Here is a 26108-nt window from a genome sequence, read left to right as displayed (position 1 = left end):
TTTTGTTTTGTTTTTAGTGCATTTTGTTTTGTTTTTCGTGTATTTTCTTGTTTGTTCAAACTTGGCCGTTTCATGTTAATTGAAGAATATTCATTAATCACTTCTTTGTTTTGTTTTTGATTTAGTTTTAATTTCAAGGGGTGTTTTAAAGTCATCTGTTTGAGTAAGGTTGACTAGCTAGGTTTCTAAAGTCTATGGAAGTTTTTTTTTTCAATTAGTATTCTGTACCGCATTTAAAGAGGATTTCATTTGTTAACGCAACCCGCGGAATCGATTCCCGTCTAATTAAACGTGACGCAATTCTCGCTCCACAGTTCATCCAAAATGGCGGCCACATCTATAATTAGATAAAGGGCAGGCGTAATTTAATTTCAAACTGATAAATGAAACTATCAGTTACATTAATATTGCTGTTTACATATTTAAGTAAATTTAAAGTATAAAATAGTATTATAAATTAAATGTTGCCTAAAATTGCTTATAACGTTATATATAGCAACGAGAAATTTCCTCTTTCTATAGGCAATCGCATCACTATTTCGGCGCACTCAAGTGGCGGGTTTTGTTTTTTACCGATATAATAAAACAAGCTACAATGAAAAAATAATGTTACGTCACGTATTAGAGCGTGTGCACATTTGATTATACTATCGCACTCCTGTTGTGCGATTGTCGATTGTTTCACGGGCAATTCAACTGTTTGTTTTCACAACTAAAAATTATTAAACAAGTGTTGCCATTGAAAATGCTCTATTGTGTGAAGATGGTGCAACTAATTTGCCGTTTTCTAGTTAGGTACCGGATAAAGTTTTCCAGGGCATTGTCTTTTGAAAGTTGTTGCATTTTTAATGTCTGCAAGAGCTTCGCAACGTGAAGTTAGGCGCACGTGGATTCGTATGTGGGTCGAGTGGTTTTTAACGTGAATGTAGCTTTTTCTGTTACGCTACTGTGGAAATTTTGCGGATATTTCGTGTTATAATTTTTTTTTGTTATCTAACAAAAATTATTTCAGTATTTTTATATCTTATAATTTTTTTGTTAAGTTATTTACTTTCAAATTAAAACAACCCCGATTTTAAGACAATTTTCTAATTCATTTCTTTTCGTTTAATATTTATATAACTGAGATAAAACAAGAATAATATAAATTTAAAAAAAAATGATTACACCCAGGAGCGTATTACGTTACAAAGATGAAACATAAAACATAAAGGACGATACGTAATTAAATATTCTTCTTGAGTATAAAATGACGTCACGGGTAGGGCTGGCAACTTACAAAAAAAACTGCCAGTAAAAAGAAACACTACTAGACTTGCCAGCCTTAGACTCCTTAAAAAGAGAAAAATAAAAACTACAACCTGTGATATCTTTCATGATATTTAATTACTTTGATCCGAAGTCTTGGATATAGTCCAAATGTGCGTCACACAAACCCGAAAGCCTACCTTCTCTAGTCGGCGAGATATCTCTTGATGAAGAAACACGGAAAGAAAAAGCAGTAGTAGATTTTTTATCAAAATCAAAGAGGTGACATCCCTAGTCACAACCTGCCTGGAAGGAATATGATCGTTATAAAATATACAGGTAAATTATAAGCACAGACAAAATAAATTATGACGGATGGTAGGTTAAATCTCGTGGGACGAAGGCAGAGCGTAATTTGTTATTACGAGTATAACAAGAAACAGGTCATTTACCCCAAAGGTAGAAAAACATCTTGGTTGACGAGCTCACAGCATGAATTTTCTGTAGCAATTCCGTTGAAAGGTCTAAGAGAAAAATCCGCCAAAAGCACAAAATAAAATTATTATAATTCTACGGCAGAAAGAAAATTACTAACGTTCCGAATGTTTGAGGTAAATTCTTATTAGATCCTTTTTCGTTTTGCGTTGAGAAACTTCGGATATAATATGAAAGCTAGAAATTTATGAAATCAGCAATTGTTTTATATTTTGTCATAAGGTAACATAATAGCAAGCGGTTGCATATAGAAATAGAAAGACGGAGAAAACCACGCCTAATTAAAATTAGGCGTGGTTTTCTTAAAGTCCCTTCCCCTTTCCACCCTTTTCTTAAGAGGAAAGGATGGGAAGAAAAAGTGGATTTGACGGTGGAGGAGACGCATGGGAAGTGGAAATATCCTCTTTATGTGCGTCTTCTCCTCTGTATAGGCAACGCATCTGCAATTGCGTATGTTTATGGGCAGCGGTCGCTTTCCATTTCAGTGGATTAAGGTGGCCGCTTGCTCGTTTGCAATCTTATATTAAAAAAAACGCAGAGAAAGAGGAATTTTCCCTTCATATTCTTATGTGTAGATTTAATAAACACTATTTTGTACTCTACTGATTATAATAACTAAAGCATTTGTAGGGAATTACATCATATGTCCGCTCTGTAATATAATTAAAACTCTGAATAAAACGTATCTAATTTGTCATCAAAAATATAAATGCATGACAATTTATAAAAAGAATGTTATTGTAAAGTGCACATGTGTATTGTAAACGCAGATATTGCTGGCTCATTGTAATAGCAATTAAAACTTAAGGGTCAACTCCAGGCCTTCTCAACCGAGTGGCAATATAACAAGGGATGGAAAATAGGTCGCGGCACGAGTGCGAAAAGGACGGACAAGTATAATATGCGGTCCGCAATGCTCGTTGCGTTTTGTAGGTCAATTGTAAACAAGGGAAAAAGTTTTAATAAGCCATTACGTGTTCGAAATGCTTCGTTCCTATTTATTATTTGATTTCGAATAACATTGAAATCATTAAATAGACTTTTAAAATTTAGCTTCGATTCGAAATGAACGTTTCTCATATTTCTAGGTTATAATTCAAAGTTCAATAGTACCCCAGCATCTTTTCTAAACTACTCTCCACTATTTTTAATATTCATCTTTTTTCTTATACTAGAATTAGCACTTGATATGTAACCTATTCCTTAAACACCAGATCTCTAACGCCTTTTGCATTGCCCTGTTTCATGAGTCTATATTTCGTCTTCCGGGCTATTTGAGTCAAGTTTTCTATGCGACATTTCCGAGTCGTAAATCCCTGTTATCTATAAACGATGTAAAATGAACAAAAATGGCTAATAAAGAAACAATTGCGGCAATTATGTAAATATCCGACGATAAAAGTGATGGTATCGCGTGTCGCGCGATTGGAACGTCCGATTTTATCGCTTTTATCGCGCAAAAGTGGAAAATTAAATTAATGGACGCATTTACATTTAAGGGGCAGTTAGTGGTCGGACGCAATAAAAATCGTATTATTCAATTATGTGATTCAATTGGACAGTATATCTGTTAATCCTAATGCTTTTGCGAAATTTACAAATGAACCAGTGTTGAATTACCTTTGAATTTAATTTATGTTAGCTGTTCCTCGTGACTTTGTATGTGTGAAAAAATACACAATATTGTCTTTGTAACTCAATGATAAGGCAGCTTTTAAATGGTGTAAGAATTTTGGAAAAGGGTCCAGTAGTTTTCGAGATATTTCAATACAAAAAAATATAAAAATTATTTTTCTCTTTTTATTTATTTATTAAGATAAACCAACGGGACAAAATTATGACACATACATATTGACACAATACAATAAGTAACATGCAGATAATTTGTCCTAATTATAGGTTTACACGACATACATAGAAAAAAATAACAACAACAGTAACAACAGTAGACAGAATATGTCTTTATCTATTGATTTTTTTTTAATATTAGATTTCTTCTTTATTATATTAAATCATCTTTCCAATTTAAAAAAAAACTTAATATGTATCTTTGTCATTATGAGTTCGGAGTAGTATATATTTAATTTTTATTATCAGTAAAAATAATCTATACTGATATTATAAAGACGAAAGATTTGTACTTTTGGCAGTATTTAAATAATTAAAAAACTACAAGGCCGATTTAAAAAAATACCTGTGAGTAACATAAGTGATATTTTTTAATTTCCCAGAGACAGTCGCAAGCAACAGCTATTATTCAATATGATGAATTATAGTCGAATTTTTAAGGTAAAAAGAAATTATAATCTATTTAAACGGACTCTTATCACATACTTTCATATGTGAAAAAGACGATCTTGTAAGAGAAGGTACGCGCGAGTAAAATAATAAGAAATAAACTAAAAACAACTTTTAATAAAAATTTACAAATTAAACAAAAATATACACATTTCAGCCTAGCATCGTATGTGACATCTGCTCGAACAATAAATGCTTCAAATATTTACAAAAGAATAAATAAAAAAATAAACATTCTTATTTTAAAAAAAGGATTGAAAATAAAAATATAAAAAGGGTTTATTGCATCGCCAACAATATGTTTGCTCAAAACTTACGCGTGTAGTTTTGTAAATCTATTGATCATTATTTACACAACGAATTTATTCACTGTATACAAATTAACTCGTTTGAATTTAAATCGAAATCAAATTCTTTAATGTACAAACCAACAGTTAAATACGATGTATATGTACGTCGAGGGTTATTTAATCGAAATTCGATTACAATTTGCGGTTTAACTGTAACGATACATTGTAAATTAATAGAGCGTTCAGCGAAATTTGGTAGAGTATCTATCTATATTTACATACTCGTATCTTGTTTGTGATTTTATAACTATTTGTATACAAATACTATACTATTATAATAAAGCGTAAACACACACTTCTGTGTTGCCTAAGATGTCAGCAATTACAGCATGTTTTTGAATAATTCTTTTATTAATAAAAAAACCCTACACTTACGTCACGCTTTAGGCTTTAACACCATTAAACTTAGGGGGTAAATATTTTGGATAAAAACCCAAATGTGGGAAAGAGATCATAAGTTGCTGCCAACATTAAGAAAGCAAGTTTGTCATCATTTTGACATTTGTAATTGATAATTTAACAAATGTAAACAATAAAATAAAATTTTCATAATTTCATGCGGATGAAGTCGCATGGAAACTAAGCGAAAAGACTTTATTTATTTAACGAAATCCGGAAACAATAGAACTCAATACTTGTGGTTAAAAATAATTTTGAGCTGTAGTCGAATTTAGAACATTGAACACAGACAATCTGTAGTCATACAGATTGTCTGAAATTGTATGTGTAAAATTTAATTACGTTTTTATTAAGTCTGTGGACTATGGTAATATTTGACTAGTATTACAGACTGTTGTAGACAGACAGGCAGTACAGACTGTACTAGACAGAAAAAAGAGGGATTTCAAAATGTATTCTAGAATGTTTAGGATATCTCTTGTTTAATAAACCTCTTTTTATACTAATTTCGTACTGGTATAAAAGTCAAATTTGTAATATAACCTTTTAAATGCCGGCTGAACTCACTTGATATTAGAATGCTTAATGTGCCGTATCGTAAGTGATGTGTTACATAAAAACAACATTAGTTTCGGGTCAAGCATTTAACATATTCCTTGAAAATTCTCTTGTTATTTTATGACCAGTTCAAAAGCATTGTTTTCATTGCATCTTTGTTAACGGAAACATCGACTCTTGATAGTAAAATAATAAAGTCATTGAATTACTCGTAATCTAATTAGTTATAAATGCGAATTATTAGATGGATGTTTGTTAGAGTTTTTATCCTAAACTGCTGAAATTTGGCATAGATGTAAAGCATAGAAGAACACACAATACAAGAGCACTTTTGTTTTTTATGGCTCTCGTACGGAAACGCGGGCGAAAGCTAGTTTTACATAAAATATATTAATACAGCTTGCCTAACGATTTTTCAAATATGTTTTAACTTTTTTCCTTTCATTTCGCTGATTGATTTCGAAATGTGAGGATTCCCTTAAACCGCCATATTGCGAAGCTGTACGTTTTCCCGCCCACCGCCATTTTGTTTGTGTCAACAGCGTCACATGAGCGGGCTCGCGGGGGGACTGCGGGGCGGTCGGGGGACGGGGGGCCGTTTGAAAACAATAGCCCTCAATAAAATGATCCCGGTCGGTTCGTCCATGTAAATAATTTCAGGGAAATGATGTTTGTTCCAGCATGGAGATATAAACGTGCATTTGTATGTGTTTGGTTAATCCTGGATTTAATACCAAATCGAAATATCGTTGTTTGAATCACAATTCAATTGGGAAAAGTTGTGACGTTTATAACACGTGCCTCGCATATTTCATGTGTGTGTTACAGTAAAAAAATTTGTTCGCATTTGTGTATTAAAACTCAAATACTTTTTACGGAAACTTTATGTGCAAATAAATTAAATGACTTTATTTATTTAGTTTAATGTAACATTTTTAAAATATTAAACTAATAAGGAATCATAGAATAACATAGTTCCGACGCGATTAGCCGTGAGTTTGAAACACGAAGTCTTCAAAGGTTACCTTTAACAAAGATTTCTGTATAAAGGTGAGATGAAAGCTTGCAGAATATCTCGGGATTTTATTTATCTTTTTCAAGGGATGGGTCAGTGCACAGTGGGCGAAACATCTAGAGCTACATCCGGACATATTGTAAATAATCCTGCGCACTTATTGCGGGGCAACTGATATGTTAGTTTAGTTTATCAAACTATTAGCTTCCGCTCGCGACTCCGTCCGCGTGAAATTAAAAGCTCTTCATCTATCTCTAATATCATAGAGAAGAGCAGTTTTGGTTACCAACTAACAAATACCTAATTCTCTCGCCATCAAAACTTTCGCATTTATAATTAGTAAGATAATCTAAATATAAAAGAAATACAAAGAAAAACAAAAGAAGTGTTGACAAAACTGTAGAAACAAATGAAGAACATAACAGTACAAGCTGAAATTAAATAATTACGAGGTTTCTGCTTACCCCTCTGGATTTAAAAGATTGTCTATAAAATGTTAGAAAGTAGTATTATAATTTGAATCGAAAAATTGAGTAACTAGGTTCCCTACCTCAGCACTATTAATTTATAGACGACATTATAGGAAATAGTCAGCGCTTTTAAAGCGAATTCTACAGAAAATATCAAAATGATATTTCGTAAACCACAAAATAAATTTCACTTTACGTTTAAAAGCATAATATTTTTCTCAATGTACAGTTTGGATTGAATCCAAAAGTGGAAGCATAATTCACATCGTGACGTTTCTGAAATAAATTCACTCCTTTAATGGCATTTGGATAAAAAATCTCCTTCCACTTTTATATTAACAAAATTATACTAAACTAACTTTCGTCCGCGACTCCGTCCGAAATAAAAAGAAACAAAAGCAAGTAGCCTATGTGTTCTTCCACACTATCCTCTATATCTATGCCAAATTTTATCGAGATCCCTTCAGCCGTTTAGACTACAAACTCTAACAAATATCTATCCATCCATCCATCTAAACTCTCGCATTTAAATTTTATTTCTTTAATACAAGTAAAAGGGAGCTTAGTGCAAAATGCGGTATCCATAATCTTTGGTAGGTAAGGATTTTGTATTCTGGTAGACTTAGCATACTGGACTCAATACCTTTACCTTTTTAATATAGTAAAAGATAGTTGAAAAACATAAGAGAATCGCGCTGAATGAATTTTATGATGCGTTTATCAAATTCTACAAAGTATAGCTGATGTGATCAAAAAATCGTTAATAACATAAATATGATTATTGTTAGAGACAAGGAAAGAAACTGTATTTAGATAATCATCAAATTAAACATAAAAAAAAACATAAAAACAAATTGCGAACCTTCTTTTTTTTGGAAATATGTTAAAAAAAGACATGACCATACAAACACATGCCTAGAAATTCATAATTCTAGCTAAAAAATCTTTGATTAAACAACATGTACAGCGTGTCTCATTAGGTTAGAAAATTAGGTTAGAACGGTACTCAAGCTCTCTTTGCAAATCAAATTTTTATTCAGGCGAATCGGGACATTTGTTAGGCATTTTGTCCTACTACAGAATTAGTTCCATGAATTCAGAATACTTAACCTGATCTAAATAGCATTGCTTTTAAAAACAAATGAAATTTTCAATCGACATTGTCAATTTATAACAGAATACTTTTGTCCGCGACTCCGTCTGCGTGGAATGAAAAATAAAACTCAATAAATAAAAAAAAATAATAAAAAAGTAATCTATATGTTTATTATTGTCTTCCTTTGGACTGAAATAAACTAAAGACATACTTTCATATTTGTAATATTAAAAAAGGCGTTCGTGACGTTTAACTAATTGTGCATGAAACTGAATAGTTGATTTTTTAATAAAAAAAAAACCCTCTTTACAAATATCATAAGTTAAGGGAAATCTTAAAACATAAGTTTCAGTAATGTTTGAGCACTGAAGTAAATTACCACTATATTAAATAGCTGTGAATTTAAAGTGAGGAAATAAAAATGGGACAGGAATATGACATGTTTTTATTCAAAAGCTTTTGCACGATTGCAAACTTAATAACATTTTTTTGAATTGACTGTATTTAAAAACGAGATCTCTTGATTTTACAAAGTACCTAAGAGTGACTTAAAAAACAACTTTAATAACATTAAATGGTTCCCTTTTCGGTTATGAACAGACGTTATAAAAAAAAACATAAATATAGCCAAACCTTCTAGTTAAGAAACACCTCTAGCCCAGGGGAACCAGTAAGTTACATGAGACGTGAGTTATTTTATAGCAGACACCTGGGACAAAAAATACAGGTCAGACGTGGCAACTGCCGCCGTCACTTTAATTTACGACGTGACTTGACAAGCCTACAATACATATATTTGATATTAAATTCATGTGGGTTATAAATATAAAAGAAAATGATTCAATTGGAAATGTTATTTTAATTGAAAATCTAGTTTCACATAAATTCAATTAAGATTTCATTTATTGTAATGAACTCTAATGTTTTGTCCACTAGGTTAGGACTCAAGAGTACTGTAACAACACGTTTCATTTCACGTAGGATTTTGTCATGCCAAATATGAGCATAAGAAAGTTGTCTCTAAAAAACATATTTTTTAACGAAAGCTAAAATTTAACAATTGAAAAATATGTAATGTTTGCAAACGTCTGTAAACACGACATCTACGAGAAACTAAATAATTTTCCATTCAGCCCTCGAAACGAAAACAAACAATTTACTTCACAAACTTAAGAACAAGTTTTTCGGCCAAATGAAAGAGGTCAGCTCGCAAAGTTTCGAAAGTGTTACGTTAGAGCAGGACACTGTTATATAAAAGGCTCTGTAGTAGAAAGAGAGATTCGATTTTCGTACATTTTAAAGATAAGACGATTCACTAACAAGATCAGGGGGATGAGGTTTTGTTAAGTGCTGTATTCGCGTTTGATTTTTTTGTATCTTAATGGTAGTAATGCCAACATTACGAAAAATGTGGCAACAACAGAATCAACCGAAGTGTCGCCCGATATTTATTCTATATGTTGGTAGGTTGTATAGAGGTGTTTTAAATAGGTTAATAATAGAATAGTACTTACGTATTAAGCTCTAGGTCCAGTCTAAACTTATGATTGAAAGCTTTGATGAGGAGCGATGTGCGGTGAAAGTGTTTGCCGGTCTGCAACAAACGAAACACAATATTAAAACACAAAATTATTTACATTATTATTTTTAAACAAACATATCTGGCAAGGTAAAGCGCAAAAATAATTCTTGAAAAGGTATTTAGCATTTTAATTTACTTTTTAAGTAAATTCATGTTCATGTAGAGACGTTTAAATTACATTTATGCAGCATTCTGGCAATAATTTAAAGTAACCATTTAAAACTACACGTAGGGTGTTCGCGTATTTTCGTTTTGCCTGGAAAGAATTAATCGCCCCGCCGCTGAGTTTCACAAACAAATAAATATTACACGGCCATAAAACATGACCAGCGTTTTACCGCTCGCCGTGAGTCGTTTGTTTTATAAATAAGCTCTTACACACGCCCACGACTTAGGAGGGTGTGCAGTAATCACACATTTCCATTTAGATTTCGGTAAACATGGTTAACACATTTATGCATGAAATATTAACTTTTTATCCTCTGAAGATAATTACAAAGGCAGATTTCGTTATAATAATTAAAAATGCTTTCACTTTTTATTTTTGGCTAGTATAAAATTTGGCAAAACGTAGATGTCGCTAAAATGTACACGCTTTAATAACCAATAAATATAACAAGGTAAAGAGTTAGAGATGCATTAGAAATACTATATAAAAGAGCGTAAAGAAAACTAAGACATTGTGTTAATCTATGTTATTTTATTATGAACATTTGTTTTATAACTTCGCTAATAAATATCTTTGTTAGGCAACAGAATCCTCAAAACAATGAGAAAAACGAAATATTAAACGTATCAGAAAGTCCACTTAAAGTAGGACTGGCTGAAACAATCATTCAAAGAGACGGTAAAGAAAAGGTCAAGCCTTTTAATCAAATATAACAAGAAACCATAAAAGGTAAGAATTTTAGACAACGCAAAGCGAAGACCAGTTTTTATTAGAGAAGTATCGTGGATAGAATCGAGTATTCAGAATTAAATTAAATTTAATATCATCAAAGTACTATTTTTATAACCGAGGTGTTGGAAAGGGAACTTTTTGTTGGAGCAATGTTGAGCAAAAATTGGATTTTTTTTTTATAACATAAGGTGGCAAACGAGCAAGCGGGCACCTGAATCCGCCAAAATGGCGAAGCGACCGCTGCCCGTAGACATCCGCAATTGCAGATGCGTTACCTACCCTTATACGACAGAGGAGGAAACGCACATAAAAAGGATATTTCCCCTTCCTATGCATCTCCACCGTCAAATCCACATCTCCTTCCCATCCTCTCCTTATAAGAAAAGAATGGTAAAGAGAAAGGGACTTAAATTAGGCCTAAAAAAAAAGTTAAATTTCCAAGACATAAATATTTCACGATTTGCATTAAACTAGTAGCGGTTGATTTAAAATCAAAGCACATTGTATTGAAATCAACTATAAGAATTTTATCACCAGTATTCATTTTTATACGTACAAAACTATGATGCACAAAATCATATTTTAATAAAACCTCTGAAGCATTTACTAAAAAATATGAACGCAGAAGATCTTCCTATAAAAGAATAATCACGATCACATTTTTTTGATCGGATCCGATAGGTAAATAGATGAACTAAAACGCCCGAGGCGCACGTTATTAAATTTCAACGATGGCCGTGCGGTAATCCGACACTGTCCCCCCCTCCACCAATCATACCCCTCCCCTAGGTCCCCCCAGCCTGGTTTGCCCCGGGGGCAGTGTTTGCCATGGATCACCGCAGGTTGCGAATATACAAGGTCTGATTATACAACCTCTAAAATTGTAGTTGAAGGTCGAAGTTAACGAGAAGGAATTTGATTTGGCGATACGTTCGTCCTTGTAAGTCTAGAACTAAGATAAATTATTAGCGATAAATACTTTATAAAAGAAAGTAGATTGAAGTCTCTACGTCTTTATTGAGTGGGAACTAACATGCAATGAAAGTTTGGGTATGTTTTTTGCAGAAAAACAAATCGAATCGGTCGGCTTTTTGTCCATATTATACTGTTATATTTTTAATATAGCCCTGTAATTGTTATTTATTTTCTATTAAGTTTATGAACGCTAAAATTAAGGGTTATAAAAGGATAATAATTTACATCAGAACATGAATTTAATGTACATTTCAAAACACCATTTAATTCTTTGCGTCTACGTAATGTAGTGAGTAAATTTCCTTTAGGAGTCGCGGTAATTCATCAACGTATTTAAGTAGCTTTTTAGCTTTGTTAACTCCTCACAATTCTTGGACGCCTTCCAAATCTTCTTTGTTACTTTCTTTTACTTGAAGTTTATTACAAGCGATGGCTCTAGTTCAGTTTCGAGGTGAATGCTTTCCGAGATTCAAAATCTGGGTTCTTCACCTATACAATAACTAGTCTGGTGAGTGACCGTATTCTTGTATTTAAGTTGTAATTCAGTCTTCAGTAATGTTAATTCTAGTTTTACTTTCATGTCCTCCCTAGTTCTGAATCTGTCACTGATATCATAGAGTGTAATTGGGTAAACTGTACGAAATTATTTTACGATAGCTACATCAGAAGTGTTAATCTCATTTACAAAGTAAGATTTACCGTGTCCTCGAAATCAGTACGTGTTTATGTGTAGAGGATCAAAGCGACAACTAGTAGGGTCAGTGTTTACAAACGTGTAACCGTCGATTGGGATCCGTTGGGTTCCACTAATAGAATTTATCACATACTCACTTACTGCTATGGACCTGATGTCAAAAGGCGTGTATTTTAGCCGATGGACTATTGTTTATTAAATTAGTAACCCTCATCGCTGGTGACCCATAAAACGCGAATCGACAGCGATGGCCGGTGCCCGACAGACTAACCAAATTTCAGCAACGTTATGCTTTACTTACCCAAGTTTTTAACTGAGTTACGCTATTGAGGTTATGGCTGAGTGATTTTTGCTTTTACGATTTCCATGTTCCAATGATATTGAAAGATATTTTTTTTAGTTTACTATGTTTTTTTTTCTATGCTGATTTTTTTACGAATCATTTATATTGCTTACACTGAACCTTGTGTTAAGAACAATGGCTATTTCGATTTAGATCGCCTTTTAATTGTTTTCTTCTTCACTTTACCATCAGCCACTACATTGATTTTAACATTTTAGTTTTTTAAAAACTCTAAATTAGTGGCTGATGTACATGTTATTGTATTGAGGTTAAAGATAAATCTATTTCTAATTTTATTGAAAACGTTGTCATCACTTCAAGTTCTTATTACTATTAAACAACACTCCATTACAGAGACTAGGTTTCTGTAGAATCCAGGTTGGGAGTTAATTATTCATCGATTTAGCGCCGGTACAATCTGTCCCAGCGGATTGAGCAAGGAGCTGAGATCTATGAATATTTAACGTTTTACATTGTACCACCATTGTTCCGCTACTTTCTTACAAGTGCTGTAGAAACAGTACACTTTGCACTCGTAGATATTCTTGAAAGGCATTTGATGTAATAGGATTTCATTTTGTTTCATCATTTTTTAAAGTAACTGCAAACATGACACATTAAATTTCAATGCCATTATATCAAAACAGATTATTTAAAAAACAATAATCTAGGTGAATATTTATTTAATACATGTTTTGGATCTGAAGATAAAATTTTGCTAAAGCGAGCGAAACAACTTTCTACAAAGCGACGTATAAAGAAATTTGCATAAAGTTCGAACAATAGTTGTACGGTAGGAAAGTTGTCTCGGAAAGCGAATATCGAGAATGTTATTCGACGGTTCGACACGACAATCGAACACAAAAGATATCCAAAAACAAGATTTCACAATTGGAAAACTACAATTGACTTGCACGAACTCTTGAACATTCTGCCGCGACGTCTGCGAACGAAACGCTCGCCGCCGGCACTCGCTCACTTTGATTTTCAAACAATACTTTCTCAATACAGGAATATTGTAAATGTTCAAAGCATGGCTTGCATAAAGCATTATTTATTTTACATTTTCGGCCATCTGTCATGTCGGTGACCAATTGGGTCACTGCGCTGTAAGAAAGTAAGCATTTATTCTTTTCAAGAGAAGGAGCGCACGCGGGGGATCACCGACGTGGTCTATGAAGCCCATAGACATTTTGGACATCCCCAATACCAGGGGAACTACACATGTGCTGAAAATGAGTAATTTCTGTATGAGTGCTGAATCACATTAAATATAAAACGAAACTTTCGATTTAATACTCTTAGTACTAATGACGAGATGACTTTGTCTTAGATTAGGAAGATTTTAACCAAAAACCCAGTTTCCGAATGTGTTTTAATTGTAAATGTGACACGTAATACGAAACCGTGCGAACGTCATTGTATACTAAAATAAAATTTAAAGATTTCCTGATTATTTAACTACTGCATCTAAAGTATTGACTAGTTTCGGTTATCATAAATTACACAAAATCCTTTAGGTACGGCACCTAGGGTTGGGAATGTTTTGGAGAAACGAAATGCGGGCGGCCTTAGGGTCAACAGGGGTGATGTTTTTAATTAGCGAAAGAGATAGGCCATTTATCAAGCCCGCGCCGCCCAATCCATTGTTCAGGGCCGGTTGTGTGCGGACCAAGGAATAACGTAACTGTAATGGCTTTTGTAAATTATTAATTTCCTTTACCGCCCGCATATTTTATGTAACACTTCAGAAAAACAAACCAAAAGTGAAAAATCAAACAAAGTCGACATTTCGACTAGCATGAAACATTTCATCCAAATTTTTAATGAATACATTTCATTAAAATGGAAATGTATTCATTAAAATGTTAAATATATTGTTGTAGTAATAAACACCTCCACATCACTCGTTGGCGGGAATGTTTACAATAACATGAATTTCTGGAACACTACCTAAAAAATGTATTGTGTTTTTGTTTGTGTCGACAACTGGCAACTTGACAAACCATTTCCGGTATAGTTCATAATGTTTTAAATAAATTCACTATTTCGTTTCCTGTTCCCTGTTGGATACTTTTCGAATTTCACGTCAGTATTTAAACGGAATTATACTTTAACCTACATCTTCAATTGACATAACAATAAAGGTTTTTTTTTATTATTTAATACTAGCTGTTGCCGTGCGGTTTCATCCGCATGAAATTATGAAAATTTTATTTTATTGTTTACAAGTGTGAAATTGTCAATTTCAAATGTCAAAATGACATGACATGACAAAACTTAGCGAACTTGCTTTCTTAATGTTGGCAACAACTTATGGTCTCTTTCCCACATTAGGGTTTATATCCAATATATTTGCCCCCTAAGTTTAATGGCGTGAAAATATATAGCCTAAAGCGTGACGTGAGTGTAGGGCTTTTTATTAAAGAAAAAAATTCAAAAATATGCTGTAATTGCTGACATCTTAGGCAACAAAGAAGGGTGTGTTTATGCTTTATTATAATAGTATAGATTGTTATCTTCAACAAAAACTTTAATGGGGTCATTAAAATGTATTTTTGCATTAAATTGAAATAAAATTTAGCTGTAAACATTGGAGTGAAAAAACATAGATATAAATAAAGTTGTCCCACCTTCTACTACGTTAAGCATTTCGTGGAACGTGTATTTTTATTCTATTTGTTAAGGTTTCGACAGTCTCCCGCCTACTGAATGTCTTTGAGGCGGAAATCAAATCAAGGAACAAACTGATTTTGCCCGGGCCTCGTGTGCTGTGTTTTTAATCAAGAGGGCCGTCCGAGCCTTTTGTTCACAACTTACGTGTTGCTAAGAAATAACGTCGGCAGATTTAATAGTATCGTAAATTATATTTCTTTCACGGGGCATGAAAGCTGTCAGGGGCAGCTTAAGCGTCGAAAATTAAATGCTATAGTCGTTATAAAATAGAAATTGTTTTAGTATGTTATTGTTTTAGTTTCTTAGTTACACATTTTAATATTGAAACAAAAGCTTTATGTTAAGTTACATATTTTTTAAGGTCATCAATAGTAAAAAAAAAGTTACATTTATAACTAAAACCAAAGATGCAGTATCAAAACATAGCATCATTCTTTATTTCAGGAAATAATCTAAAAATTGCCTTTAATGTTTTATGTATCAATTTTTGTACACTCAAATCAACAAAAAGTGTCTCGTTCGCGTTTGAGACGTTTATTGTTTTCGTTGACGTCGGAGAAATATTTGCTTGATTTATGAATTTTTGGGGTGAGACCGCGACAGGTTCGTAAATTAGCGACGATAAATGGCCGAAGTGGCAAAGCTGTTTGATACAAAACTTCTTTCAACTTACTTAATATATCATAAAAGTATCAAATATCTTTTTATGCTCCAACTTTCCATATGTTAGAACTTGGCACGTAGAATAAAACAATAATTTATACATCACTTGGTAGATAAACGCTAGAAACGATTATGTAATAAACAAAATTATTTTCTTCAAAAACGTGGAAGGTTAAAGCATTAATATTTGTGCTAGTGAATACTGAATTCAAATAGTGTAGCTCATTTTTTTATTAATTTAAAGTATATAATTATTTAAAAAAAATATTTAGATGTTACACAAGAAATGTTACAATCTCAGAACAAAAAGCAACATCTAACGCCATAAATCTACGTAGCTGCAGTCAGCGTTAGGCGTTTAATTCATAAATCATACGGCAAATATTTCTCCGACGTCACTGGAAACAATAAACGTCTCGCGCACGTACCCGTTTTTGTTGGCCCCAAGTGTACGGATGTTAACGCGAACTGCGTTGAAGTGTTTCTATATCTTCTTCATATTACTTCCCGGGATTTCCTTAACTTTATATAAAAGCATATTATATTAGGATATAGTACTGCAAAGTACTTAAATTACATCTTTAGTTACCATTATCGATTGTATGAAACAAATTTACTATGTGTTCCTTAAGAGCTACTTAACCTACTGTCAGTGGCATTAAGTAAAACGAACTTTAAAGTAATAGATATAAGGTTTAAAATGCTTTGTAATTATTAAGGATATGTGGTAGGGTAAACAGTCCATTATTTGGATGCTTGCGGATGTTCGATTTGTCGACGCTCGTGTTAGTGACGGGTAAGTGAGCACACATGACGTTATGTTAAATGTTTGTCTCCATTATAACTGGATGCTATAATAGGATGTATATAATTCTAGCTAAAATACTATGGTAGTGGCTTAAAAAAACATTTCTCTAAGAATTTACAAAATTCCCTCTTGAAGTTCAAATACCTAATAATGCGATGATTGGACAAACCTAATACTACTACAGTGGTGGCCCATCTCTATATACCTAGGGCTACCACAATTTGAATTATTATATGAGTTATGTATTTACTTTGTGATCAGTTTTTCGAAAACGTCAAGACAAAGGCCCCCATCGTTGAGGGTAACGAAGTGCGAAACGTCGCAGGTGCGTTCACACGAGCCAGTCAGCAGAGCGTCACTGATGCCGCTCGAATGGGCAACCGTTTATTGGGAAAATATAAGGGAATCATATCGACCCGTGTTCATGGTCTTATATTCTTCTTTTGGATTTATTTTATTGAGATTAATACCATTGAAGATACTACTCAGATCCAGAGCTGAATGCTCCGCTACTTAACTTTAGTTTTAACTGAACAGTTCGACTCATCATTTGATACTGTTAGGTAGAACTGAGCACTTGTACCGAGTTTATACACAGCTGTTAATAACCATATCCTAACTTCTCAGTTATTAAAGCATATTAGTTGCAACTGTTGTGCGATTGTCGATTGTTTAGGACCCAATTCAACTGTTTAGTTGCATAACTAAAAATTGAGTAGTGTGCGCACCTCAATATAAGCTTTTATAAATCAAAGCTGGACTTGACAGTTGTCCGATAGTTTAGTCAAAGCTGTGCTCTAACTATTTATGAGAGTCATAAAGATCATTATGACATCCTTATGACACTATTAAAAAGTATTATGAAACAATGCCCATGAAAGAATAGTTGCCAAATTCCAACTTCAAAAAGTATCGATGTAACAATAAACAAGAACAACGCTCGAGCATTTCTTGGGATCGTTTTAGTAGAACATTTTCTTTATATTTGCATAACCTCAGAGCCTCATAAAGGTTGACTTTCGCAGGTTATAGAGCGATGTGGCGTCCTCTGCAAACATCGCCTTCAAACAGGTAATAGCGCCATGTTTGGGACATAGAATGGATAGATTTTGTATCGTAAAAAATGCGAGCAAGCAACCAACTGTAATCTTTATAATACAAAATGATCCGCTGCTAATAGACAGCAATAAGCTAGAAGGATAAAGCATATTATAAAGAGGATGGTATTTTTGTATGTATAAAAATAACACAAAAACTACTGAGCCGATTTTAAAAATTCTTTCACCATTAAAAAGCTACGTTATCAGTGAGTAACATAGACTATGTTTATTATATTACAATTTAATTTCTCGCGGAAGAAGTCGCAAGCAACAGCTAGTTCGATATAATTAGCAGGAAAAAAAAATCGAGTTCATTTGTCTAAAAGCACTCATCATATTAAGGCAAACAGACAAACAAGCATCACATAGATCATGTGAATTTTTATTACACATCGGTTAACTAATAATAAATAATATCAGGATTTTTCGTTTTAGTATCTTTCAAAATTAACACTATTAGTAAATATTATACCTTAACGTGATAGCGTTAAGTTTTATATTTGAATGGAAGCGTTGGGGTGTGAACCAATAGTTGATCGCGGCGAGTTGTCAGAATGATTTAGTAACGGCAAGTTGGATGAAAAATGTTGGGGTAAGCACACAAATCATACCCCGTCCGCGATGACGAAATACTAGTTGTGATTAACTGCTCACAAATAAATATATTGCAGGCTGATAACAACAACAAATTATTGAGATTATCACGAAAAAGACTAAGAACATGTCCCATTAAATTGTAAATTGTCTGATAACAATCCAAAATGTGAATGTGATGGAAATATTGGATTTTCTTCCCTTATCTGATAGTGGCGTCATTTTTAAGCTATCTGAGCCTCTATCAGTCAGTGATGGGATAGTCCTTGAAGGACTTTTATTGCGTTTTGATGATGTACTAAATGTCTCACACTTAGTACAAAACTTAGTTAATTAGTCAAAAAATCGCTAAAAAAATCCAACAAAAGATATAAAGAAGAAACTCTAATATTGACTCAATGCTATAATAATAGAAAATGAACGAAATTAAACATTCATAACTTAATTAGTTTATCTTTATAACTTGCTTTGTACAGGTTCGCACGAAACCTTTTAGAAATTAAAACGAAGCGCGCCGTGTCCTAAATAAGTAACGTAGATTGGATGATTTATGTACATTGGCGGAAAGGCTATCATAACAGGCATAAGTAAAATAATGTTATGAATCGTTGGAGAGATAAGATGGCGAACAGCGCGCAGCCGGGGTAGGGGCGGGGGCGGGGACGGAACGGGGGCGAAGGCAACGAAAACAATAATATTAATAAAGCCGAAAGATAATTGAGTTCTTAACCCTCATCCTTATATCTCATTTGATTAATAAAATAAAAATGTAACTATATTTTATAATCACAATTCAACAGCACAACTCAGTTCTGACAGATTCAACTTTAAATCCTTTAAAAATATACACATTTCATGAGAGCCTTCCTGCACTAGGTTCCCCTGTGCTGCAGGAGCCAATCCCTTTCCCCTTTTGTGAAGAGCAATACATATTCATAAGTGTCTAAACATAAAATACAAAGAAAAACATTAAACATTAAACTGTTCAACTGACTTGAACTCTTCTGTTAAAACTGTTTATGAGTTTTGACACACAGTTTTACCACAACATTTATTTTATTTAAAGGTGATATGTAAAGGAGTTTGCTTTTGTAATTGTATCCTGTAATTTACTTAATTTTTCATAACCAATCTATGTATACTATGATAATAAAGTGTAAACACACATTTCTTTGGTGCCTAAGATGTCAGCAATCACAGCATATTTTTGAATAATTCTTTTTTTTAAAAAGACCCTACACTTGCGTCACGCTTTAGGCTCTATATTTTAACGCCATTACACTTAGGGGGTAAATATTTTGGATAAAAATCCTAATGTGGGAAAGATACCATAACTTGCTGCCAACATCAAGGAAACAAGGTTGTCATCATGTCATGTCATTTTGACATTTGTAATTGATGATTTGACAGAGGTAAATAATAAAATAAAATTTTCATAATTTCATGCGGAGGACGCCGCGCGGGAACAGCTAGTCTAATAATAGTTATAAAAAATCGCTTAGCTTCTTCATCCAAAGATCCAAGTATTTCTGTAACAATTGCGAGTCCCAGTGGAAAGGAGTAAAACGTTAAGGGCCAGTCAAGGTTCATTAGTCGCGTCCTGCGGTGTCCCTATCAATAGGGCAGGGGTCACGCCTCCTGACCAACGTATTACAAGCATCATCAGACATCTCCATTAGCTAACACGGCTCATTGCTTTTAACTTCAGTGATTAACTAAACAATAAACGTTTTTTACGAGACACTACAAGATTAATAGAGAAAAAAAAATGGAATTAAAAAATTGCAAATATACATTCGTTGCTAACTGATAACGTAGCTTTTTTATGGTGAAAGAATTTTTGATATCGGTCCAGTAATTTTGAGTTATTTCAGAACAACAATCGAAAAATACAAATCTTTATAATGTATTTGCATGTTATTATTGGTGACGAATGTTATCGTTTTATTCCAGACTTTTACTGTAATTTTTATTTTGATTAATTAACACCCTTAAAAAAATACTCTACCAATCCAAGGCCTTTCAAGATCCAAGGATAAATATGTTGTTACTTTCAATTTTTAATCCAGAGAACACTAGACTAGCTGCCAAAGAAGACTCAAAGCTTCGTTTGAAACCTACAATGAAATGTAGAGACCATACTCTCACTTAAACTTACTAAACTTAGAATCGAAATTCTCTGTTCAAAGTACCAGTATAAAACTAATAAGTACGATAATTTAAGTACATAAAGTTAATACAAGTCAGACCAAGTTGGAAGCCATTAAATTATTGAACAATCGTGACTGCATAAGTTTTCCAACTTTGTGAAACCGTCGAACTGCAATCTCCAAATCTCAACCAACGATATTACATTATTCAAAGAATTTAATGACCTAAGCAAAAAAATATATTAAAGAAACAATACCTACTAGGCAATGAAATAAAAATCTCTTAAATTCACCACCGTAAATGGGTAAACATTATTAGCTGGTGAATGAAATAAATTGAGTTGGCAGAGTAGTTGCATTTTATGTGAGAGCCCTAGAGATGGCGCTGGCATCGCGAGAGGCCTTCACTAAATTATGTGCCACAATTTGGACTTATCACTTGGCGCGGTATACGGAAAAGAATTAATTAAAACATTTATGCCAAGCTAATAAAAGCTATAATATTGTAAAGAATTTTCTATCTATTATTGTACTGATAGATTTTTTTTTATTTAAAAGCTAATTTAAGAAAGCATTAAGATATTACAAAGAAGCCCAAAGAAAGTATAGATTGTATGAAATTATATGCTTAACAAGGAAGTGAAATCAGATATTAAAAATGATAAAGATATATGGAAAAAGTAAATATTGTGCCGACCCCTATGTAGACAAAGGATTGATGATAAACTAATTGTTTTAAACTTTACATCAAATTAATTTAAAGATCAAATATTGTTGCATTTGTTGTAATTTTCGCAATACGTATGTTATTTTCTACATTCCTGGTCAGGTAAGGTAAGGATCGTCTTCAAAGGAGATTGCTTATTTGTCGTTTGACTTTGTGGACATGCCTCAAACGTGATATATCAGATTCCAGTGCGACAGATGCTATGATTTGTATGCATATGCGCACCGAAGCGTGCTCATCCATTTGCGATCTCCTTTATAACAACCTATCCTGGAAATTGCTTGGCCAATTGCTACCAGTAGTTCAAACGTTTACGATATATTACTATGATGTTATATTTCTTGTAATAGTCATTTTTAGTTAATATAATTTAGCTGTATTAGAATAACAATTACCAGCCTTGCTTAAAAACTGTTATTTACTCAAGATTATAATGTAATAATTATTTCAAGTCAATATTCGATTCAATCTCGATTCTTACAAATTTGATACATCATTCATCACAATGGGTCCATTGTTTTTATGAAAAACCAATCGTACAACCATCAAAATAAAGTGCATAATCATGTGACACGATTGAATTAGGTTAGAGGGTAAAAGGCCTTCCGAAATCCGATCAATATCAGAACAGCGGTTTCTTTGGGGACGAATTAATTCCTTGTATAACCAATATCTCATTATGGAACGTATCCGATGTGCATTCTAGCTGGAATTATCTTTATGTTGTTAGCATTAAGAATGATTTTCGCATGGCTGGCTTTATTCACAGGTAGACTGAAAATCTAGAGGCAAGCCGCTTGCTAGGCGTGATTTACTGCTCGGGCAAGTTTTGAATTAAATCTTATACATAATTCTCCGCTGTGACGACGTGTACGGCCGCTTTTACGTGTTCCCGCGGTTAATTACCAGCTATTTGGCTTGTTCCTTGTAAAGCCTATCTATTTGTATCTTCTCGTGTAGTAGGATAATTGGTATTTATTTGCGTTTGTAATTGCTAACTATCATAATATCCAGTACAGTGATTTAAAGCAGCGCTGGACTGGAATAATGCAAACCCACGCTGCATTATAGTATGTGGATTCCAGAGTGGGTTTACACTATTCTAGTACAGTGTTGATTTCTATCATTAGATTGGTATAGGAAGGAAGAAAAAAAAAGAAATTTATTCATTCATAATAAGAAAAGGTGTTCATTCGAAATAACGAATCGCTGGCTTTCAATGAACCCTTTAGGGTTTTAATAGGAGATATTTTCCTATTTTAATAGGAGAACACGTGAATTATACAGAAAGAAAAAAAAATTGACAACATAATATAAAAGAAACAAAAATAACAATAAACAAGAAGAAAATGTAATGTATAATGTAAACCGCGCGTAATTCCAAAACTTAATATTTTGCTAACTAATTTTATAATTTAATTTCAATAAAAAAGAAGTTGAGTAGAAAGGGACTTAATGTACCATTTGTATATTTTGTAAATTATATATTGTTTTGATAAAAAAAATACAAAATTTTGGCACCAGAAAAATCTTGTGAACATAGACTTATGTCCGATCAAATATTTTCCATGTGTAATATTGCTTTAGGCTCCAATATCACTAGGGTTCAGATAATAGTGGGAAAATATCGTGCCGCCATGATTGTTTTGTTGCGACACGTCGAGCGACAAATTGGCTCCGAGCGGGCGACATCTGGTGCTTTAATTAGACGTTACGAGATTAGAGGACTCCGATGTAGCCTAATGTATGGGAAAGTTAAACCGTTGAATATTGAAGTTTTGCATATGCCGTGTCATTAAATAATTATTGAGGTTACATTTCAAATAGGAATTTACGTGGCAAATATTTTTATCAAATGATTTGGCATTAAAAATCTTTCAACATATTACATACTAAGAAATGTGAAGCATGCTTTAACATATTTTCGTAAAAAGCCACACTCCACCTTTATATCTATAAAATTACCAATCGTAAAAGGTAGAAAATATACGTGGTAGTAAAATAAATAAAGAATAACTCACCCTTGCGCGCGACCGAGTACCCTGTTGATAGTCCGATCCGAACCCACGGCCCTGCAATAAAATGAACACATTACTATGTGACAAGAATACAACTCAGACACATCAAGTCGAGTCAGATTATTTGCATTTAAAAACAAATTATTATCAACATACAAAGTTCAATAAAACTGAAAACCAGTCACCGGTGGAACAAATTAAAATCCCAACCATGTTAGAATTTAAACATGTTAACACTAAATAAAACGTCACGGTCGAAAGGGAACAGGTTAATTCTGGTAGCGGGGCCACACGACCGCAGAACGCGTCACCAACGCGACCGCAATCTGTTTCAATTCGTGAATTAGACGAAATTACCACCAATGCGTTGACAACGCGAAAAGTTCGCTGTTGAGTCGCGTTTCGAGAGATTTGCGGTGACGTTTACGAGAATTATCTTGTAAGTAAATAGCTTTAAGTATTATGTGACAGATCGAATTTAGCTTCAAAGAGATGTCGAAATAGTTTTGTGGTAGCCGCCAGTTAATAATAGACGGCTTTAGACGATGGATGGAAGTCTGCCGCTGTCTTGTTTTGACGTAAATAAATGTTACGTTTTAAAGTGAGGCATCTAAGTTTAAGTTGTAGTTTAACATAAATATCTGAACCTTTTGAAGCTTAGTTTGTTTAAGTTAATTTTGTTTATCTCTTCATTAAAGGTGAATAGAACATTCAGAATCTTATTTAGTTTTAACTAAGTTTTTAATGTTATCATTAAATTGAAACTCTGAATGTAACTAAGTCATTAAATTGAAAATACATAAATTATTATATCATATTTAACGATATCAAACTTATGAAAAACTATGATGGTTGAACTATATTTAGTTTTAACTTAAACGTTGGCGTGCAGTTACCGTTCTGATTGAATTCACAACTTGCTAACTTTAACTTTTATAGCGAGCTAACAGCGGTTACGTTCAGGAAACGAAGGTTGCATTCTTGAAGACTTAAGCAGCTTAACAAATTTGAACCACTTTACAATATAAAAGAAGTAAAGACTGCGATAAAAATTGCAATAACTAAATATGTACTTTCACATATTTTAATTGAATATGATGTTGAATTTAAAGCGTATAAAACTTATGCAAAGTTTTGATTACCTTACTGATAAAAGAAAGTGTGTGACGCACAATTTGCTACGAGTTGCTACATCGTAGCAGGTGCTACGCGTAAATCATACTTCATACTAATATTTAAATGCAAAAGTATAGATAAATGGATGGATGTTTGTTAGAGTTTGTAGCCTAAACGGCTGAACGGATCTCAATGAAATTTGGTATAGATGTAGAATATTCGGAAAGATCACATAGCGTATCTATTTTTGTTTTTTTTTTTAATTCCACGCGGACGGAGTTTCGGGTGAAAGCTAGTATAGAATAATATAGTAATGTTGACTAAAATAATCCAAATCTTTAAGTTACGATATCCAAGATTATGAACAAGGTGGAGTAACTAATCGTATTTGTTGGTAACTCTGACTAAGGATAATTTACCCTATTCCCACAAGCCTACGAGATATGGCGGATATTAAAGTGAGATAGTTACGTTAAGAAACTTACCGCGGCAAGCGATTTGTCATTCATATTTTGTGAATATATGTCAGTGTTATTTCTCACTAAACTTACGTTGAAATATTTGACAAGTTGATTTAGTGCAGTCTTATTCCATATTTTAAACGCAAAAGGGTTGGGTGAAGCGAATGCCCAGGGCTTCTTTGTACAAAATGAGCCACAGACGCATAAAAGTGGGAAGGCTTTTTACGTATAGGTTTTTACAGAAATGGGGCAGAAATCTCGTCTAGGGCGCCAGTACTGCTAACAAGGGGCCTTTGATAGACACTGATTACGAAATTTTAATCGACATTAAAACATTGAGTCTATTTTGAACTAGACAAGATAATACATTACTTTTGATATTTTTATGAAGGGAAAAATAAAAGAATATTTTTTTGTACAAAATATTTTCGGTCTACGTATGAAAGTAGTTTTCCTTTTAATGCTGGTGTCAACTTTCGGCAATCCACTATGAATACACTTTATCTGATTTTTATCTTTCCCTCCGCCGTGATCCATAAAAAACGTCGTCCGTGGCTTTTCCGGCTTTCCGGTCGGCCGAAAGAAAAATTGCTTGCATTAGAGCGGTGACATAATGTAAACAGAATTAGCCGCCGGTAATCGAATCTGTGAGGGCGTTCCCAAACTCTGTAACAGCCTGAATCAACGGAAAGATTTGATACAAGTTATTGGTTATACTTTTGGGATAAGAAAAAGATTTTTATAGATTTACTATGCAAAGTAAACATGGTTTTACGTGAAATAAATTCAATATCACTCAACCTCAAGTGACCGGATTATTTTGTCAGCCAAAGCTTAAAAAAGTTCTACAACTACGAGTAAATCTTTCCAATTAAGTCTTAGTACTCTTAGATCGATTTATTTGTACAAAAAGCCGTATTGAAAACGATTTCCATTAGCTCACCATCTCGTCTTTCTAAAAGATTAATGATTTTTCACTCTCTCAAATTATTACCACGTGTCGATACATCACGTGAAAACTGTCTTTGAAAAGAAAATTAATGGATTTACTCTATACCTTAATATTATAACAAATTTTACTGTATTTCTGATGCTTTCAATGTTATTTACCTTTTTTCCAATCATACGTATACTATACTCATTATACAATTTGGTAAAGAAACCATTTTATGATAGTAAAATCTAGATTTACACTTTCACGTCTGCAAAATCCGACATCTTTGCATTCATCATTGGTATAAAAATCTATCCTTCAAATATCCAGACATCGCTTAAACAAACCGATTTCTTTGTACTTCCCGCCGTTTTATTTGGATGTGCTCTCAAAAGACCTGATTATTCGTGTGCCATCGATTCCACGCTCGCCTCAAA

General features: G+C 33.2%; 1 protein-coding gene across 6 annotated transcripts in view; it reads right to left on the bottom strand.

Annotated features, from left to right (window-relative positions):
• Positions 1-26108, bottom strand: part of LOC106105469 (disintegrin and metalloproteinase domain-containing protein 11) — a 189420-nt gene that overhangs the window by 76718 nt on the left and 86594 nt on the right. For all 6 annotated transcript variants that reach the window (XM_013285796.1, XM_013285803.1, XM_013285812.1 and 3 more), the window contains exons 4-5: positions 23164-23214; positions 9444-9523 (exon numbers count right to left, since the gene is read on the bottom strand). In XM_013285796.1, coding sequence (XP_013141250.1) covers positions 9444-9523; positions 23164-23214 — 131 coding nt within the window. The remainder of the gene's footprint in view (positions 1-9443; positions 9524-23163; positions 23215-26108) is intronic.

The sequence above is a fragment of the Papilio polytes genome, unplaced genomic scaffold (genome assembly GCF_000836215.1).
Source record: "Papilio polytes unplaced genomic scaffold, Ppol_1.0 DF824270.1, whole genome shotgun sequence".
Lineage (NCBI taxonomy): Eukaryota > Metazoa > Arthropoda > Insecta > Lepidoptera > Papilionidae > Papilio > Papilio polytes.
Note: the sequence above shows the minus strand (reverse complement) of the source record. Positions and strands in the feature narration are given on the sequence as shown.